Source organism: Salvelinus fontinalis, unplaced genomic scaffold, assembly GCF_029448725.1.
Source record: "Salvelinus fontinalis isolate EN_2023a unplaced genomic scaffold, ASM2944872v1 scaffold_0648, whole genome shotgun sequence".
Taxonomy (NCBI): domain Eukaryota; kingdom Metazoa; phylum Chordata; class Actinopteri; order Salmoniformes; family Salmonidae; genus Salvelinus; species Salvelinus fontinalis.
Genome location: NW_026600857.1, coordinates 57,106 through 79,167, shown reverse-complemented (window position 1 = coordinate 79,167; position 22,062 = coordinate 57,106). Strand labels below are relative to the sequence as shown.

The following is a 22,062-nucleotide window of genomic DNA, read 5'->3' as shown; positions in this document are numbered from 1 at the left end:
TCCCCTCTAATGTAATAGTCTGGACAGAAGCCACCAGCTGAGTCCCTCAGTACTGACTTCACTATGCACAAAGTGTGGTTGTGTGTGTGTGTGTGGGGTACCACTATCTCTTAGTAACACTAACCTTACTACAGTAATTGGTTTGGCCCCCTCCCACCCTCGATATTACTTGGAACAGGTTGACTTGGGTCAGTGTTGATAGTGTGTTGGGGGAAATTAGATCTCACATTGGGTCAGTGTTGATAGTGTGTTGGGGGAAATTAGATCTCACATTGGTACACCTATGGTCTAATGTATTTAAGAGAGCGAGGGGCTAAAAATCTAATCAAGTAGAAAAACTTTCACAATCTTTTCAAAAATAATTTCGAATCAAAGTTGCAATAGAAGCACACATGTTTATTGGAGATTTTTGGATTGTAGGAGTCATTGAGTCTTCGACTTGGGAATTAAAAACAAACAGAAAAACAAAGGTTATAAATAGTCCTCTCATCATTGAATTAGTTTGGGGGGAATAAAAAGGAGTGAAGGAAAACAAAATATTTACCATGGCAACAGACCACAGCTGAGTACATGTCGTCTTTGGATCGCCCCGTTTGTGGGAACATCGACACTTCTGCTTGAAAACCAAAACCATAGTTATAACAAGGACAACACAAGAGCACTCTCTTTAAAAATACCGAAATATCACATTTGCTCCTCTATGCAAGTGTCCAAAACACAAAATGGCCTCCATTGCCCTTTTCCACTTATTCTGGTTCTGATTTATTTTTCTTTCTTTTTCACTTTAGTACAATACTGCATAAATGTGAAAAAAAGAAAAAAAAAACATTAAATCCAAACTGAATACTTAAAATAGAAAGAAAATTCAAGTTCTAATTCTCTTCAGCATGACACAATTTGGCTGTAGCCTAAGTACATACACCTTTGTTTTAACAGCGGTGCCCGTAAATGATTTGATTAAAACGAGAAAGAAAAGCGAAGGTTTCAATATAGAGTGAATAAATATAGGCAGCTCAGGAAACGGCAGAAGCCAATTGCAAGGTACTCTGCTGCGTATCCTTGTGACATCATTCTGTTTTTGCAGGCTCCATTTGGCCTGTGAGGAAACATGGGAACCCCAAACCCACTTTCCTGTCTTATACCAGGCAATGGATTGGAACCCAATCCATATTTGACCATCTTAATCCAGGAGCCTTGAACAGTCAAACTTTTAGGGAACACTGAAATTAAAACCGTGGTCTCCCATCCAAGCTCTATCCCAATGTGGCCTTGATCACACTGTGCAGTGTCTGATACTTTCATCGGGCCCAATGCTTTTGTTTTGCACAGACTATCATACATTCAGTCTAGTTTCTCCACCAGTCAATTCATTGCCATTGTCTGATATCACTCTCACGTTGATCTGTACATCTCTGAAGGGGACCAGCAGGTATAGATCTATGGAATATCTGATGTAAACCCTACAATGGACATTACCTTCAAACTTAAAATCAGCTATTGTTGTTTTACTTATCAGACAATTGCCTGAAACAAGCTAACTCTGTAATATACCCATATATGTCTTTAGTTGAAGACACCGCCCAGTAAACTAACTATCGCTACATCAAGTCAAAAACACATATCATAGTTTAGCGCGAGCAATAGGCTAAGTTGGTCATTTCAACAATGTTAGCAAAAAAAAGACCTGCAGATATCCCCCCTGCATTTCCCCCCATCTAAGAGTGAAGGGTAACCCAGGTAAATCACTAAGCCTTGTACACAACGCAACTCAATACTTCAGACAGTAGCCACACAAGCAGTACTACTTTAGTTGAGCCTTACACTAGCCTAGCGCAATACAGACCAACACAACGTCACTTCTGGATCATGCCCAAACTGTACAGAATGATGTCCCCCCCGCCCCAAAAAAATCCTGTCTTTGCCACCAAAATAAACAAATCAACAAGGTCCAAATCATCTAGGAGGGAGGAGTTTGTAGGAAATAAAACCTTGTGCTTTTCTTTTTTGTTACAAAAATGCTTCTTGCGATTTTTTCTACGCTCCTTTAACTTTTTTTTTACAAAAACAGAGCGGAGGAGAATTTGTTGGGCGTCTGTGCTGTGGCCGGTGAGGTAAGGTCGGCCACTTCTACCTCACTTTCCAACACATCAGCGTCCAATCCCTCATTCTGGGCATTATTCACCCCCAAAACTTCAGTGGATACATAATACCTATGGCGTTCCAGGAAGTGATGTACTTTTCTAAAGGGGTACAGGTAGTCTGACAGCCACACCAGCTCGGACAGGCTCAGAGAGATGTAAGCGCTTTGATTGACGCGCTGGCTGGGTTCATAAGGCTCTAATGAGAAAGGTGAAGTATCACTGTACAAGCTAGGTGCTGCACACACACACCATAGGCAGCTCCTAACCCCAGCCAAATGAAAAGCACAAATGACAAATGAACACTAGAAAAACATTGGTGAAAGAAAATAGATATTGAAGCTGCAATTCCCCTCTTACATATTACTTTAAAATACCCAATCACCTGTCTAGCAGGACAAGTCGACAGCCAACGCCGGCAGGGTGATGTATCCAATTCAAATCCAACTTTACCATTCAAACAAAAATCAGATCCAGACAGGTACGAATTCGGCTGAAGACCTGGACCTGAATTGCCATGACCATGAATATGACCTAACTCTCTAGTTCCTCTTCTTCAACACATTCATGAGATAAAGAGAAGGGAAATCCCCCGGTGCCCACCTCCCATTCAGCCCAGCCCATAGAGCTAGTCTCTATTTTGTCCGGTCGTTGGTGCAGTGAGGGTAAGGCCGAAGGTCACCGGGTCAAAGGGGACATTCCAACTACCGGTGGAATGTGGGGACTGCTACCGCTAAGTCCAACGCACCTTTACAGGGATTGAAGGAGGAGAAAGCGACTGGGACATGGCAAAAACACAAAGCGGGTGGTGTGTGATATACGCCGAGGCTTGATATCCACAAAAATCCTTGTTTTAGCAATAATAATAATAATAATTATAATAATAATAAAAAAATCAATTTATATGAATATGATGTCTGCTTTCTCATGGTTAGGAAATCATACAGTCTGTGGTTTTAAAGGGGAGTTGTCTCCCATCACTACAACTCCATATCCTGGGCTTCGTCTTCAGAGAAATCCGACATGGAGCTTTCCGATGAGGAATCGCCCTGGCCCTCCTCCTGCTCCTTGAGAGCCTCCTCTGTTGCATATTTCTGGATGTACTCTGTGGAGAGCAAGGCAGCAGGGTCAGTAAGACTCAACCTCGTTGGCTAAGAGCTCCGAGCCAGGGAGCAGACAGGCGCTTTAAAACAGGGAACAAAGCAACAGCCAGAAGTGACAGACAAGACACACACACACTTTGCTATATCAAATCTGAACAAAGGGTAGACTATGGCTTAAGGCAGGGGTATCTACTTCACATGATCAAATAGTAATAAAATAAAAAATGCACACAGAAAAAAAATGTAGCTGCTGTATGTCAAAGTATATTATTGACCAACAGTATTAATTTCATTAGTGAGCCTCCTGATTCTACATGGACCCATTACGCAACGTTTGAAAGAACATCTGCACTTCTGAATTCCCTTGAGACAGACAACACTGAGAAAGCAAGGCGTAGGGAGAGAAGCGTACCTTTGATTTTCTGTTTGTACTCCTCTGGTCGGTGGAGGTACATGGCGGCCGCGTCTCCGTTCAGCGGGTCGATGGGGTTGGGGTATGCCAGCAGCTGAGGCAGGAACGACTCAAAGATATTGGTGAGATCTGTGGAAGTGGACGAGAGAGGCAGAGAGAGACAGAGAACAGAATGTTATTGATAAAACAGGGCACAATGAACATACATATGACTTTGATAAAATATTGACTCTTACAATTAAAGCATTCTTTTTAAAAAAAAACATCCTTTCTGACATAACTGGATAGGTGATAGTTATGTAATAGAACCCTTGCTTACACCTATCCAATCATTTTAGGATTGGGCCTCTATGTAAGAATAAAATAAAAATCCTGCCGGAGGAAGGACCTTCCACTAGACATACGGTTGCAGGACTTGCTTTGTCTCTGCAAGAAAATTAGCACTCAACGGAAAATGGGCAATGCTGCAGATGTCTACTGGGTGCAATGATTTATATATACACACTAGATTACCCCTAGGGGGTGCTGTTTTGAAGCCACCACACCTCCATCTTGGAACTCCACCACCATTGGAAGTTATAGAAATGCATGTATTAACGTCTACATTTGTTTTTACCACGTTTACTCTATTACAGACTTTTAATTATATTATGGAAGCTAAACATAATAAAAAATATATTTTTTCCCTTAAAGTAAATATATTTTTTAGATTATTAATATTAATTGTCCCCACGACAACAACAAAATACTTAAATACATGTCATCTTGTCCTTGAAACATTTAATTGAAATACTGTAGAATTCCACTCATTCTTATGGAGGACTGCTCCTACTGGGGAGTGCCAGTATGGCCGACCGGTGGCTTCAAAACCTCTCAACGGTCAATACACAGCATCAGCAATCCAGGGTTTATATACATTGACTGGGTGTCACTATTGGTCAAGTACAAATATGACGAGAAAATACATTACCGGGTAAAACTGTAGACTGACTGTAACCCAGTGTTTTAGACATCAAATCAAGTGTTTGTTCCCTACCCACAATCAGGACCCAGGCCTAGAGTAGACAATGCTTCACTGATTGGCTTGTTTTTGTCCCAAGCCCTCCACTACAGTTCTGGAAATCTAATTTGTTAGAGCTCTCAAAGTCCATTACACTGCTGGAAGTCCACACAAAGCCCACAATAGCCAAATCAAACATATCAACTACTCAACTTGAGTGACTCATCTCGAACAACAAAGCCGCGGTCCAAAACACACAGAACGAACGCCGCGTGGAATGAACCAGGAGGCTTCAGAACTTCAATAATCTTCTGATAAGAAATCCATTCCATATTGATTAGTCTCTAAAAACCTTCAGTTTCTATAACTGCAGAGGTCAGCAATGTTTGGTGTCCCGTATGGGTTAATGTGAAAACTCAGTGAAAGTAAATAGTGAAGGCTAATGAAACATCTGTTGTGGACCTGTTATTGACTTGTTATTGTTTACTCTATGTGTAACTGTGTTGTTGTCTGTTCACACTGCTATGCTTTATCTTGGACAAGTCGCAGTTGTAAATGAGAACTTGTTCTCAACTAGCCTACCTGGTTAAATAAAGGTGAAATAAAAACATTAAATGAAAATAAAAGAAAAGGTCATTTACACCAGTGTGCTGCTGTCTTAACCTTGTCAAGCAGGTGGGGGGGGTCAACTTCATTCCATGGAGGGCCCAGTGTCTGCTGGTTTTGGTTTCTCTTTTCAGTTAAGACCTAGACAACCAGGTGAGGGGAGTTCCTCACTAATTAGTGACCTTAATTCATCAATCAAGTACAAAGATGGAGTGAAAAAAACCTGCAGACCGAGAGACTGGTCATTATTACTGAGGAATTAATTGCGATATGAAGGGGGGAGACAAACAGACAACCAGTGCGGTTTTGTTCTCTCAGCTGAAGAGTTGTTCATTATTAGTGTCAGGAGAAGCAGCTAGGCTGTCTGTTTCCTGACTTTGCTGGCTCAGGGTATTACCTTGTTAGTCTTCTAGCACCAGTAAGAGGATTACAGGAGAACTGACCACGCTGCGCTCCTACATGAAGCCACACGCACCACTTTTTACACTTGTTTCTCATGTTTTTGTTTTCTTTTACACTGGACAGGGGAACTGTGACTCATGTGCCCGTGTCTCACATATGCATAGACAAAAACACAAATTCCCACACACACCTCCAAAACATCCAAGCTCTGAGTCACCCCACTCACCGTAAAGGGCTGTCCACGTCTGGTTGATGACATCTAAACACACTGTTCCTGACCTGGAGATGAGAGAAGAGGGGGTTAAGGAGGAGGCTCTCAGACACTTCCTCTCTACACAACACGAGGAGCACCCCAAAGTGAGGTTGGTGGCAGAGGGGAATACATTCCTTAAAAATAACCCACTGAAATGCTCGAGGCAGTGTTATCATCTTGAGTGTTTGATGTTTTGTATTCACGTCAGATTATTATGGTCAGTTAACGTAGAGGATCAGACTGTTGTTCTGTGCTTTAGATCCTCCAATGACCCCTCTCACCATTTGATCTGGGAGACAAGCCAAACAAACCATTGATGTCCTTGAACGGAAATTCAATGAAATGGTATTAGATTACGCTACAAGACCTTAGAGATGGGTTTGCAAGTGGGGTCATCACTAGATGCTTGCGCAAGCTCATTAGCTACACGTTCTTATTTACGAGTTAGGGTCAAAAGGTCAGGGCCAGGGTTAAGGTCAGGGCTGGTGGTTTAAGATAGATGTGGTTAGAAAAGCTCCCTGCTGCCATTGCCTCCAGCAACACAAGACAAGGTTAAGGTGATGAGTCTCATGAGAGGGCACCCTCTACTATTTCAGTGTTCCTTTCAAATCGGAAGTCGTGATCAACTTACGCTTCATCGATGTTGGGATGGAAGATTTTATTCATGAATCCTGCAAACGAAAGAGAAAAACAATACGCAAGTCAACTACAGATGTTACGGGTTACTTCTAGTAAGAGGGAGCCGTACTACAATGGCTGACCCTGTAAAACTGCACCTATCCCGTGTTTGTGACAATAACAATACATATCTATGTATTTTTTGTGTGTGTCAACTGAGAAATGAACCCCCTCCGGCTGTATGCCGTCCCCCTACCTATTGATGGGGATTTGAAAGGGTATTTGTCCGGTAGATCTACGCGCACCTTCCATACGCCCCCCTCGTACGCTGCTGGATGGGAGGAGACAGAGAGAGAAGGGAGATAACAGACATGCTACAAGAAAAGATCACATATGCACATCCACTGTCTTTGAGCAGCCGCTGGACATCAAAACGGTAAATGGTAGAATTAGAGACTCTGCAGGTCGCAATATGAGACCTATGAGACTCTGCAGGTCGCAATATGAGACCTATGAGACTCTGCAGGTCGCAATATGAGACCTATGAGACTCTGCAGGTCGCAATATGAGACCTATGAGACTCTGCAGGTCGCAATATGAGACCTATGAGACTCTGCAGGTCGCAATATGAGACCTATGAGACTCTGCAGGTCGCAATATGAGACCTATGAGACTCTGCAGGTCGCAATATGAGACCTATGAGACTCTGCAGGTCGCAATATGAGACCTATGAGACTCTGCAGGTCGCAATATGAGACCTATGAGACTCTGCAGGTCGCGATCTAGACCTATGAGACTCTGCAGGTCGCGATCTAGACCTATGAGACTCTGCAGGTCGCGATCTAGACCTATGAGACTCTGCAGGTCGCGATCTAGACCTATGAGACTCTGCAGGTCGCAATATGAGACCTATGAGACTCTGCAGGTCGCAATATGAGACCTATGAGACTCTGCAGGTCGCAATATGAGACCTATGAGACTCTGCAGGTCGCAATATGAGACCTATGAGACTCTGCAGGTCGCAATATAGACCTATGGAGACTCTGCAGGTCACAATATAGACCTATGAGACTCTGCAGGTCACAATATAGACCTAATGCTGCCATGTGGTTGATTGGTTAGCAACATTGTCACCAAAAAAACACATTAGGAACATAGAATGCAATGTGCAGTGCCTTTTTCCCACGCATGTACATAGACATCATGTAGGATTCAGTCCTGGGTTCACAGTATCTGGTATTTAAAAATAAAAAAACTATGAGTATTTTCAAATGCACAGCCCAAAACAAGTACTTGAGTATTTGAATGGTTATTTGTAAAAAAACACAAAAAAAAGTTGACAGCATTTTCAAATACATGGGAGTGTATTTGAGTATATCAACTACTTCCCAAGTGTATTTCCAAATACATTAAAATATTCAACAACTTGTCTTTTCAAATGTAAGATATGAATACTTTGAATGCATGTGAAAGCAAGTGAGATCTGAAATAGTACTTCAACCCAGGTCTGGTAGGCTTATATACTACTGACATTGAGGGAGATACTTAATATGAGTACAGGGATTACAGCAGTTAACCATAGAAACCCTATGGACTTGACACTGCAAGGCTGTAGCCCTTCACAACGGTCAGAGGAACAGTCTTCTCCACACCACTGACATCAACAGTCTTCTCCACACCACTGACATCAACAGTCTTCTCCACACCACTGACATCAACAGTCTTCTCCACACCACTGACATCAACAATCTTCTCCACACCACTGACATCAACAGTCTTCTCTACACCACTGACATCAACAGTCTTCTCCACACCACTGACATCAACAGTCAGGAACAGTCTACTCCACACAACTGACATCAACAGCCAGGAACAGTCTTCTCCACACTACTGACATCAACAGTCTTCTCCACACAACTGACATCAACAGTCAGGAACAGTCTACTCCACACCACTGACATCAACAGTCTTCTCCACACTACTGACATCAACAGTCTTCTCCACACTACTGACATCAACAGTCTTCTCCACACTACTGACATCAACAGTCTTCTCCACACTACTGACATCAACAGTCTTCTCCACACTACTGACATCAACAGTCTTCTCCACACTACTGACATCAACAGTCTTCTCCACACTACTGACATCAACAGTCTTCTCCACACAACTGACATCAACAGTCAGGAACAGTCTTCTCCACACCACTGACATCAACAGTCAGGAACAGTCTTCTCCACACCACTGACATCAACAGTCAGGAACAGTCTTCTCCACACTACTGACATCAACAGTCTTCTCCACACAACTGACATCAACAGTCAGGAACAGTCTACTCCACACCACTGACATCAACAGGCAGCGTGGAGGTAAAATGAGCAGGAATTGATTTTCCTTTGATTCTACACAGTAATGTACTTTAGCCATAGACAGCGAAGAGCTCTTTACTTCCAGATCAATCTCCATAATATAAAGACATCCCATGACTGGGTCCCAATGGAGAGGGCTTGTGTGGGTCCTGATCCACCAGAATACCTGGTATAGAACCAGAGGGTCGTGCCGAACTGGAACGGGACAGCACATGCATACACACACACACACAAAGAAAACAGACACTAGTGTACACACTCCAAAGAGTAATTTCCCAGAATGCTGTTGTCTGCATCATAACCACACACAAACGTCCTCTCTTTATTGCTGTGCAATCAGGGGAGGGTTTAGTGCTACAGATGTGAAAAACATGGTGAGAAGTACCTCCACCTACACCTTCTGTACAGGCCACGTTCCAATCCATTTTACACCCTGCCCTGGAACTTCACTCAGCATTCAGAGCAGGAGACATTCCTGTGGTAGCTGACCTGAGGGCTTCAGTCCAACAGGACCTTCATAACTGACTCTCTGTTGTGGTTCTCTTATGAGTAAACTTCAGACATGATAGTGATTCATGACATATGAACAAATACTTGAAACCTGTGATAATTCATTTCAAAGTCAATGTTTGTCAGACGCTTTCAGACCTCAGTGGTTTAGTCCGGGATTAATTTTGTAATGAACTAGGAGATTACTTTAACAATGGAGAATGTCTTTAGTTATTTGATTAGGGGCGGGACTTCATAATGGCATCTTGAACAGAAGGCAGTTAATAGGTAAATAGGACAGAAACATTTCCATAACATAAAAGACACTTACTTCCTTGTTGTCCATAAAACTTCACTACAAATTCATTGAGTCCGCTGAGGATCGTGACTTCGTGTTTGCTCTCGATGCTGTGTTGAAGGAGGTTAAGGATAATGGATATTGGACACACTGGATTTGAATTACAAAACAACCTGAAATGCTAGCGGAGGTGGCTGCAGCTAAATAAATAATACAAATCTCTCATTTCTCTTTGTTTTGGGTCACAGAAATGTTTGACCTCATTAATATGATAATGCACCTGTTGATGAGGAAACACTTTCTCTGTGGAATGTCACCACAAGCTTCCTCACAATGGAGTGGAGGAGAGAACACTATAAACGGGTTGGTCGTTTAGCAACAAAACCGACACGTGCGCAACTATGGACCAAAACTGACGGGTTGGCTTAGATTGTTGACAACATGTAAACAATTTTTATATTTGGGGAGGCAGGTAGCCTAGTGGTTGGAGCGTTGGGCCAGTAAACGAAAGGTTGCTGGATCGAATTCCTGAGCTGACAAGGTAAATATCTGTCGTTCTGCCCCTGAACAAGGCAGTTAACCCACTGTTCCCCGGTCGTCATAGTAAATAAGTATTTGTTCTTAACTGACTTACCTAGTTAAATAAAGGTTAAATAAAATACAAATATTTAGTCTCCATTGTTTATTGAAAACAAATACACTGCTCAAAAAAATAAAGGGAACACTTAAACAACACAATGTAACTCCAAGTCAATCACACTTCTGTGAAATCAAACTGTCCACTTAGGAAGCAACACTGATTGACAATAAATTGCACATGCTGTTGTGCAAATGGAATAGACAAAAGGTGGAAATTATAGGCAATTAGCAAGACACCCCCAATAAAGGAATGGTTCTGCAGGTGGTGACCACAAACCACTTCTCAGTTCCTATGCTTCCTGGCTGATGTTTTGGTCACTTTTGAATGCTGGCGGTGCTCTCACTCTAGTGGTAGCATGAGACGGAGTCTACAACCCACACAAGTGGCTCAGGTAGTGCAGCTCATCCAGGATGGCACATCAATGCGAGCTGTGGCAAGAAGGTTTGCTGTGTCTGTCAGCGTAGTGTCCAGAGCATGGAGGCGCTACCAGGAGACAGGCCAGTACATCAGGAGACGTGGAGGAGGCCGTAGGAGGGCAACAACCCAGCAGCAGGACCGCTACCTCCGCCTTTGTGCAAGGAGTAGCACTGCCAGAGCCCTGCAAAATGACCTCCAGCAGGCCACAAATGTGCACAACCTGGCCTTTTACCGCGCCGCTACTGTTGTCAACCTGGCCTTTTACCGCGCCGCTACTGTTGTCAACCAGGCCTTTTACCGCGCCGCTACTGTTGTCAACCTGGCCTTTTACCGCGCCGCTACTGTTGTCAACCTGGCCTTTTACCGCGCCGCTACTGTTGTCAACCTGGCCTTTTACCGCGCCGCTACTGTTGTCAACCTGGCCTTTTACCACGCCGCTACTGTTGTCAACCTGGCCTTTTACCGCGCCGCTACTGTTGTCAACCTGGCCTTTTACCACACCGCTACTGTTGTCAACCAGGCCTTTTACCCCACCGCTACTGTTGTCAACCTGGCCTTTTACCACACCGCTACTGTTGTCAACCTGGCCTTTTACCGCGCCGCTACTGTTGTCAACCTGGCCTTTTACCACACCGCTACTGTTGTCAACCTGGCCTTTTACCACGTCGCTACGGTTGTCAACCTGGCCTTTTACCACGCCGCTACTGTTGTCAACCTGGCCTTTGACCACACTGCTACTGTTCTCATCTGGGGGCTAGAAGCAGTTTACAGAACATATACACACACACATATTTGTTTAACCTTTAACTAGGCAAGTCAGTTAAGAACAAATTCTAATTGACAATGACGGCCTAGGAACAGTTGGTTAAATGCCTTGTTCAGGGACAGAACGACAGATTTTTACCTTGTCAGCTCGGGGATTTGATCTAGCAAACTTTCGTTTACTCGCCCAACACTCTAACCACTAGGCTTCCTGCTGCCCCATAAGTCAAGCTCTGCAGACCTACAACACGTTTCAATAGAGAGTGAGAATCAAATGCTTCCAACAACTGGTGTTCTGTTGCTTTGTGTGGTGTTGTCTTTTACCGGTTATGTAAAGGGTTTATGAGATTTGTCAATCTCTAGCCTGGTCCATAATCTGTATCTTTAGCCAACAGTCCTGGTGCTATTGTTGTCCTGCCATACATGACATGTTGAACAATAGTCAGAGCTGGCAGCTGAATCAAGAGTGGCACATACAGATCTGGGACTAGGCTTGTGTTTTTCATGTGTTTGACTCCCTCATCTGGAGTGTGACATACCCATTTAAATTCTATTCCAAAGAGACGTTGGATAATCTGCCAGTCTTCAGGTGGATCTCTCCTCTTCTGGCCATTTAATGCCCACGACTCCAGATACACCAAGTTAATTACAGTAATCACTTAGGATTTCATCCCAAATGGCACCCTATTCCATATATAGTGCACTACTTGGTCAAAAGTAGTGTACTATGTAGGGAATAGGGTGCCCCCTACCCCTTAGCGCAACTGGTTAAGAAAAGGATACATCCATCTCCCGTTACCACTCAGTACAGTATGGGGTCATGTTATCCCCCATCTCCCGTTACCACTCAATACAGTATGGGGTCATGATATCCCCCATCTCCCATTACCACTTAGTACAGTATGGGGTCATGTTATCCCCCATCTCCCGTTACCACTCAGTACAGTACAGGCTCATGTCATCCCCCATCTCCCATTGCCACTCAGTACAGTATGGGGTCATGTTATCCCCCATCTCCCATTACCACTCAGTACAGTATGGGGTCATGTTACCACTCTGTACAGTATGGGGTCATGTTATACCCCCCATCCCCCATTACCACCCAGTACAGTATGGGGTCATGTTATCCCCCATCTCCCGTTACCACCCAGTACAGTACAGGGTCATGTTATCCCCCATCTCCCATTGCCACTCTGTACAGTATGGGGTCATGTTATCCTCCATCTCCCATTACCACTCAGTACAGTATGGGGTCATGTTATCCTCCATCTCCCGTTACCACTCAGTACAGTATGGGGTCATGTTATCCCCCATTACCACTCAGTACAGTATGGGGTCATGTTATCCCCCATCTCCCATTGCCACCCAGTACAGTATGGGGTCATGTTATCCTCCATCTCCCGTTACCACTCAGTACAGTATGGGGTCATGTTATCCCCCATTACCACTCAGTACAGTATGGGGTCATGTTATCCCCCATCTCCCATTGCCACCCAGTACAGTATGGGGTCATGTTATCCCCCATCTCCCATTGCCACCCAGTACAGTACAGGGTCATGTTATCCCCCATCTCCCATTGCCACTCTGTACAGTATGGGGTCATGTTATCCTCCATCTTCCGTTACCACTCAGTACAGTATGGGGTCATGTTATCCCCCATCTCCCATTGTCACTCTATACAGTATGGGGTCATGTTATCCCCCATCTCCCATTGTCACTCAGTACAGTATGGGGTCATGTTATCCCCCATCTCCCATTGTCACTCTGTACAGTATGGGGTCATGTTATCCCCCATCTCCCATTGTCACTCTATACATTATGGGGTCATGTTATCCCCCATCTCCCATTGTCACTCAGTACAGTATGGGGTCATGTTATCCCCCATCTCCCGTTACCACTCAGTACAGTACAGGGTCATGTTATCCCCCATCTCCCATTGTCACTCTGTACAGTATGGGGTCATGTTATCCCCCATCTCACGTTACCACTCAGTACAGTATGGGGTCATGTTATCCCCCATCTCCCATTGCCACTCTGTACAGTATGGGGTCATGTTATCCCCCATCTCCCATTGCCACCCAGTACAGTATGGGGTCATGTTATCCCCCATCTCCCGTTACCACTCAGTACAGTACAGGGTCATGTTATCCCCCATCTCCCATTGCCACTCAGTACAGTACAGGGTCATGTTATCCCCCATCTCCCATTGCCACTCAGTACAGTATGGGGTCATGTTATCCCCCATCTCCCATTGCCACTCTGTACAGTATGGGGTCATGTTATCCCCCATCTCTCATTACCACTCTGTACAGTATGGGGTCATGTTATCCCCCATCTCCCATTACCACTCTGTACAGTATGGGGTCATGTTATCCCCCATCTCTCATTACCACTCAGTACAGTATGGGGTCATGTTATCCCCCATCTCCCGTTACCACTCAGTACAGTACAGGGTCATGTTATCCCCCATCTCTCATTTCCACCCAGTACAGTATGGGGTCATGTTATCCCCCATCTCCCATTGCCACTCTGTACAGTATGGGGTCATGTTATCCCCCGTTACCACTCAGTACAGTATGGGGTCATGTTATCCCCCGTTACCACTCAGTACAGTATGGGGTCATGTTATCCCCCATCTCCCGTTACCACCCAGTACAGTACAGGGTCATGTTATCCCCCATCTCCCATTGCCACTCTGTACAGTATGGGGTCATGTTATCCTCCATCTCCCGTTACCACTCAGTACAGTACAGGGTCATGTTATCCCCCATCTCCCGTTACCACTCAGTACAGTATGGGGTCATGTTATCCCCCATCTCCCATTGCCACCCAGTACAGTATGGGGTCATGTTATCCTCCATCTCCCGTTACCACTCAGTACAGTACAGGGTCATGTTATCCTCCATCTCCCGTTACCACTCAGTACAGTATGGGGTCATGTTATCCCCCATCTCCCATTGCCACCCAGTACAGTATGGGGTCATGTTATCCCCCATCTCCCGTTACCACCCAGTACAGTACAGGGTCATGTTATCCCCCATCTCCCATTGCCACTCTGTACAGTATGGGGTCATGTTATCCCCCATCTCCCGTTACCACCCAGTACAGTACAGGGTCATGTTATCCCCCATCTCCCATTGCCACTCTGTACAGTATGGGGTCATGTTATCCCCCATCTCCCATTGCCACTCTGTACAGTATGGGGTCATGTTATCCCCCATCTCCCATTGCCACTCATTACAGTACAGGGTCATGTTATCCCCCATCTCCCATTGCCACTCAGTACAGTACAGGGTCATGTTATCCCCCATCTCCCGTTACCACTCAGTACAGTATGGGGTCATGTTATCCCCCATCTCCCGTTACCACTCAGTACAGTACAGGGTCATGTTATCCCCCATCTCCCGTTACCACTCAGTACAGTATGGGGTCATGTTATCCCCCATCTCCCATTGCCACTCTGTACAGTATGGGGTCATGTTATCCTCCATCTCCCAATACCACTCAGTACAGTATGGGGTCATATTATCCCCCGTTACCACTCAGTACAGTATGGGGTCATGTTATCCCCCGTTACCACTCAGTACAGTATGGGGTCATGTTATCCCCCATCTCCCGTTATACCCAGTACAGTACAGGGTCATGTTATCCCCCATCTCCCATTGCCACTCTGTACAGTATGGGGTCATGTTATCCTCCATCTCCCGTTACCACTCAGTACAGTACAGGGTCATGTTATCCCCCATCTCCCGTTACCACTCAGTACAGTATGGGGTCATGTTATCCCCCATCTCCCATTGCCACCCAGTACAGTATGGGGTCATGTTATCCTCCATCTCCCGTTACCACTCAGTACAGTACAGGGTCATGTTATCCTTCATCTCCCGTTACCACTCAGTACAGTATGGGGTCATGTTATCCCCCATCTCCCATTGCCACCCAGTACAGTATGGGGTCATGTTATCCCCCATCTCCCGTTACCACCCAGTACAGTACAGGGTCATGTTATCCCCCATCTCCCATTGCCACTCTGTACAGTATGGGGTCATGTTATCCCCCATCTCCCGTTACCACCCAGTACAGTACAGGGTCATGTTATCCCCCATCTCCCATTGCCACTCTGTACAGTATGGGGTCATGTTATCCCCCATCTCCCATTGCCACTCTGTACAGTACGGGGTCATGTTATCCCCCATCTCCCGTTACCACTCAGTACAGTATGGGGTCATGTTATCCCCCATCTCCCGTTACCACCCAGTACAGTACAGGGTCATGTTATCCCCCATCTCCCATTGCCACTCTGTACAGTATGGGGTCATGTTATCCCCCATCTCCCATTGCCACTCATTACAGTACAGGGTCATGTTATCCCCCATCTCCCATTGCCACTCAGTACAGTACAGGGTCATGTTATCCCCCATCTCCCATTGCCACTCAGTACAGTACAGGGTCATGTTATCCCCCATCTCCCGTTACCACTCAGTACAGTATGGGGTCATGTTATCCCCCATCTCCCGTTACCACTCAGTACAGTACAGGGTCATGTTATCCCCCATCTCCCGTTACCACTCAGTACAGTATGGGGTCATGTTATCCCCCGTTACCACTCAGTACAGTATGGGGTCATGTTATCCCCCCCATCTCTCATTACCACTTTGTACAGTATGGGGTCATGTTATCCCCCATCTCCCATTGCCACTCAGTACAGTATGGGGTCATGTTATCCCCCATCTCCCGTTACCACTCAGTACAGTATGGGGTCATGTTATCCCCCGTTACCACCCAGTACAGTATGGGGTCATGTTATCCCCCATCTCCCATTGCCACTCAGTACAGTATGGGGTCATGTTATCCCCCATCTCCCGTTACCACTCAGTACAGTACAGGGTCATGTTATCCCATCTCCCGTTACCACTCAGTACAGTATGGGGTCATGTTATCCCCCATCTCCCGTTACCACTCAGTACAGTACAGGGTCATGTTATCCCCCATCTCCCGTTACCACTCAGTACAGTATGGGGTCATGTTATCCCCCGTTACCACTCAGTACAGTATGGGGTCATGTTATCCCCCCCATCTCTCATTACCACTTTGTACAGTATGGGGTCATGTTATCCCCCATCTCCCATTGCCACTCAGTACAGTATGGGGTCATGTTATCCCCCATCTCCCGTTACCACTCAGTACAGTATGGGGTCATGTTATCCCCCGTTACCACCCAGTACAGTATGGGGTCATGTTATCCCCCATCTCCCATTGCCACTCAGTACAGTACAGGGTCATGTTATCCCATCTCCCGTTACCACTCAGTACAGTATGGGGTCATGTTATCCCATCTCACATCATCCAGAGATTTTAGTCTACATCCCACTCTAGTACATTAGAGCTAGATTCATCACAGAGAGATTACCCACTGCTGGCTGAGGGGGGGGGGGGGGGGGGGGGGGGGGAATGCTAGAGAAGAGAGCGGGGGGGCTAGAGAAGAGAGCGCGGGGGGGGGCTAGAGAAGAGAGAGCGGGGGTCTAGAGAAGAGAGCAGGGGGTCTAGAGAAGAGAGAGCAAGGGGGTCTAGAGAAGAGAGAGCAAGGGGGGGCTTAGAGAAGAGAGCGCGGGGGGTCTAGAGAAGAGAGAGCGGGGGTCTAGAGAAGAGAGAGCAAGGGGGGGCTTGAGAAGAGAGAGCGGGGGGTCTAGAGAAGAGAGAGCGGGGGGTCTAGAGAAGAGAGAGCGGGGGGTCTAGAGAAGAGAGAGCGGGGGGTCTAGAGAAGAGAGAGCGGGGGGTCTAGAGAAGAGAGAGCGGGGGGTCTAGAGAAGAGAGAGCGGGGGGTCTAGAGAAGAGAGAGCGGGGGGTCTAGAGAAGAGAGAGCGGGGGGTCTAGAGAAGAGAGAGCGGGGGGTCTAGAGAAGAGAGAGCGGGGGGTCTAGAGAAGAGAGAGCGGGGGGTCTAGAGAAGAGAGAGCGGGGGGTCTAGAGAAGAGAGAGCGGGGGGTCTAGAGAAGAGAGAGCGGGGGGTCTAGAGAAGAGAGAGCGGGGGGTCTAGAGAAGAGAGAGCGGGGGGTCTAGAGAAGAGAGAGCGGGGGGTCTAGAGAAGAGAGAGCGGGGGGTCTAGAGAAGAGAGAGCGGGGGGTCTAGAGAAGAGAGAGCGGGGCGTCTAGAGAAGAGAGAGCGGGGGGGCTAGAGAAGAGAGAGCGGGGGGGCTAGAGAAGAGAGAGCGGGGGTCTAGAGAAGAGAGAGCGGGGGGTCTAGAGAAGAGAGAGCGGGGGGGCTAGAGAAGAGAGAGCGGGGGGGCTAGAGAAGAGAGAGCGGGGGTCTAGAGAAGAGAGAGCGGGGGGTCTAGAGAAGAGAGAGCGGGGGGTCTAGAGAAGAGAGAGCGGGGGCTAGAGAAGAGAGAGCGGGGGGTCTAGAGAAGAGAGAGCGGGGGGTCTAGAGAAGAGAGAGCGGGGGGGCTAGAGAAGAGAGAGCGGGGGGTCTAGAGAAGAGAGAGCGGGGGGGCTAGAGAAGAGAGAGCGGGGGGTCTAGAGAAGAGAGAGCGGGGGTCTAGAGAAGAGAGAGCGGGGGGGCTAGAGAAGAGAGAGCGGGGGGTCTAGAGAAGAGAGAGCGGGGGGTCTAGAGAAGAGAGAGCGGGGGGGCTAGAGAAGAGAGAGCGGGGGCTAGAGAAGAGAGAGCGGGGGGTCTAGAGAAGAGAGAGCGGGGCGTCTAGAGAAGAGAGAGCGGGGGGTCTAGAGAAGAGAGAGCGGGGCGTCTAGAGAAGAGAGAGCGGGGGGGCTAGAGAAGAGAGAGCGGGGGGTCTAGAGAAGAGAAAAGCAGCAAAAGAGAAAGGAAGAGGGAGAAAAAGAGAGAGTGATTCAAACAGAGAGCCATCATGTTCTGACACACAGCAGCAGCTGGCTGTGGATCCTGACAGAGTAGGCTGGGATCCCATTAGTGGAGTAGTGACCCACCCCCAAAGGGTTAAATCAAACTGAAGGTTATTTTAAGCTCTGCGGAACATGCAAGGGCAGATTGAGTGAGTCCCGACATGTCACAAGAAGTGTTGCTCTCAGAAAGGAAGTACTGTAGTGTGTTGGGTAGCAACCGATAGCCATTTTGGATGACACAATTTCAAAACAAGGCTTTGACAGAGTCTAATACAACACAGACATCAGTTGATTTGATGAAGTTAAAGGAAACCGCAGCCAGCCAGCAATACAGCTAACACGCTGACCACACCGCTTGCGTCACAAAATAAATTTTTCACATACATGTCACTCAATCATTGCAGCCACACTGCTCATGCGCGTCTGCGTAGCCAGGCACTAAATTAGAACTTGGCTTCGTTTGTGACGCTTGACTCGCTGCAAGTCCCGCCTCTCGTTGTTTTGTTTAGGAGCATATACCCACGTGCCATCTCATTGGTTATTAGGAGCATATACCCACATTGGTGATTGAAAGAATAAAAATATATATTTTATCCCTTTATCTCTCTAATGTTGTGGTATCCAATTGATAGTTACAGTCTTGTCTAATCGCTGCAACTCCCGTACGGACGACTCGGGAGAGTTGAAGGTCGAGAGCCATGCGTCCTCCGAAACACAACCAAGCCGCACTGCTTCATGACCCAATGCCCACTTAACCTGGAAGCCAGCCGCACCAGTGTGTAGGACGAAACACCATACACCTGGCGACCATGTCAGCATGCACTACACCCGTCCCGCCACAGGAGTTGCTAGTGCGCGATGGGACAAGGACATACCTGCCGGCCAAACCTTCCCCTAAACCGGACACTGTGACAATTGTGCGCCTCACCATGGGTCTCCCGGTCGCGGCAACAGTGCCTGGACTCAAACCCAGAATTTCTAATGGCACAGCTAGCACTGTGATGCAGTGCTTTAGACCACTGCACCAGTGGAGAGGCCGGGTGATGGAAAAACGAACTGAAGTTCACACTCCAGTCGGTAGTGGTAATGCACATTAAAGGTGGTTGCCAACCGTCATATCAAGTCCAAAGACGCTTGAAGGACGAGAGATTACTAGAAACGGGCTCTGTTGACCCTTTTAACTGTGACTTAATTATCGGAGTAGAGGACCTTGTGCATTTCAGGTAAAATAACAGCCCAATGTTGATATCCCAGGACAACAGCAAGCTAGCTAGCTAACTTACCATAAATGTTTAATGCTTTTTGACCTGTCCCCAAATTAATATCGTTGATTGAGAGTATTGATATTTCAACCTGCGTGTCCTGATCGCGTCTGGTGTGGGGGGACAACATCAACATGCGAGTGATGGTGCGTGTGCGGTCTGATCAGCATGTCAGCCTAGTACTTATCCCTTAACGAGGACACAATGTACACACTTATGAGTAGCCACTATTGACAAAACAAACCCTTCATGTGCTGTACTTGTCTATAGGAGTCTGTCTGAACACAATTCAAGACAAGGGATCAAAATGGTTGTTTTATCAGAAAGCTCAAGCCTACTCTTTGTCTTTATCTCCATGTTAATCCAGCCTTCATGTCAGGGGAATCTACCAGTAGGGAATTACTAGTGTGTTAACTAGGAGACAAAAGTTCCCCTTGAGGATGGGAAAGGGATGTGCTGGAGGGTAGGGAGGAGGAGAAGGGGGTTAGGGTTATTAATGGGGTTGAGTCAGCAGTAGTGACCAGCAGACGCCTCACAGACTAACTGACACTGGGCATATTGAGCACGGCCACTAAACAGGTGATAGAGCTACATCTCCTACAGAGCAGAGTCGGCCTGCCAACACCAGCCCTGCCTGGCCCAATCACACGTGGCAGAGGACCTACTGTCTTTGTCTGGGTCACACACACGACAGCAAGACATGAACACAAAACACACACGACAGCAAGACATGAACACAAAACACACACGACAGCAAGACATGAACACAAAACACACACGACAGAAAGACATGAACACAAAACACACACGAAACCTGCATATACAAAAACTAAAAATACATTCACACAGGAAGAAACACACACTCTCTCTCTGCCTCCATACCCAGTGGCCTGTGAACGAACCCGTCCGCCGATGGATTCAAGGGTCTCACCGTCCGTCATGATTTAGTAACAGTTTTACAGTCAGATCCCACTGTTTTTTTTATATTGAGACAGCCCAGGAAGCTATGTAGCAGTTTATTCACTCATTCTTCCTGGCAAGAAAATAAAACCATGTCATTGTCAACTCCACACACACAGTGATGTGAGGGCAGCTCAGGTGTTAAGAGGGTGTTGGGCTACTAACCTGCCTAAACTCCAACTGTTACACTGACTGATGCAGCAGAAGACAGTTGGCTATGCAGCCTGACAGCTACTAAAACAGAGGGAGATGAGCAGGTTTACCTTGCCTCTCAAGTCCTACTGCAATTTACTAACAATTCCATACGAACTTCCACTAACTCCAGTTTGACATATGTCATGATGGTGACACAGGAGAAGCAGTCGCTAACTCACCCTATCCTTCCTTTCATCCCTCCTGTTTTCTCCCATCTCGTCACCCCTCTATCCCCCCACCTGGGATCTGTATAGATTTAGTCATAATCTGCGGAGGGCCATTAGGTCAATATCCCGTTACGCACACACATAATCTAATATCTCAGGGGCCCAATCAATCGGCTTCCCTGTGAGACAACAGACATGTTTTTTAATGTATTCTGTTTGGACACTCACCAACACTGGTTTGGTCTGGTCTAGACATCACGTCTTGCCTAAGGGCCTAGCCCCTCAGGCCATTCTGACCAATACTATCGTCCCTCTCTGACCCACCCGGAGTAAAAATATCCCCGGAGCAAAAAGACTGAAAACACGATAATTATCATAAATGGCTATGTGCTGTAACGTGGTGTAACCACTCAAACATTTTCCCTCTTTAGAAAGCAAAGTAATGGGGAAGTTCTTCAGAGACCTGACACGACATTGGCTGAACACTGAGGTGAAGTGAGCTCTCTTCAAGAGGAATGCAGACCAGACAAAAACATCTCCTGATCGAACTCCCACCAACATAAACAGACAGAAGATAGATGGCTGTCCCATGCTGTGGAGTGTATCAGGCCCACTTCCAAATTCTTGCAGAGCCAAGATATTTATAAAAAAATAAAAAAGAGAAAACAGACAGACAGAGAGACAGAGAGACAGAGAGAGATCATCCTGGTGAATGCTGACCTAGCCTCACGGCAGATCTGGTGATCATAACAAATCCAAATGACATCACAGCACACTGCAAGGCCGATGGCTGCAGTAATGTCACTGTGTGTGAGTGAGAAGAGGATGATGATGAACCATAAAGGTGCTGAGAGAGCAGAGCAGAGGCCAAGGGCTGGCAGGCAGCATACTCCTCCCTCCATTCATGCCAGGGCTCCAGTAGGGCTCTGGTGAAAGGTAGTGCACTATGTAGGGAATAGGGCTCCAGTAGGGCTCTGGTGAAAAATAGTGCACTATGTAGGGAATAGGGCTCCAGTAGAGCTCTGGTAAAAAGTAGTGCACTATGTAGGGAATAGGGTGCCATTTGGAACACTGTACCACTTTACACCGGCCTTGTGCTGCAGGACAAATATTTACCAA

At 46.6% G+C, this 22,062-nt stretch overlaps 1 protein-coding gene across 2 annotated transcripts in view; it reads right to left on the bottom strand.

The window, feature by feature from the left end:
- Positions 1 to 375: 375 nt before the first annotated feature.
- LOC129846913 (ubiquitin-conjugating enzyme E2 H) overlaps positions 376 to 22,062 on the bottom strand; it is a 34,462-nt gene continuing 12,775 nt past the window's right edge. The window contains exons 2-7 of one of the 2 annotated variants that reach the window (XM_055914726.1): positions 9,722 to 9,798; positions 6,789 to 6,860; positions 6,546 to 6,585; positions 5,888 to 5,940; positions 3,654 to 3,782; positions 376 to 3,243 (exon numbers count right to left, since the gene is read on the bottom strand). In XM_055914726.1, coding sequence (XP_055770701.1) covers positions 3,119 to 3,243; positions 3,654 to 3,782; positions 5,888 to 5,940; positions 6,546 to 6,585; positions 6,789 to 6,860; positions 9,722 to 9,798 — 496 coding nt within the window. In that variant the 3' untranslated portion in view covers positions 376 to 3,118. Of the gene's footprint in view, positions 3,244 to 3,653; positions 3,783 to 5,887; positions 5,941 to 6,545; positions 6,586 to 6,788; positions 6,864 to 9,721; positions 9,799 to 22,062 lie in introns of both variants that reach the window. The other variant, XM_055914725.1, reaches the window with a different exon arrangement.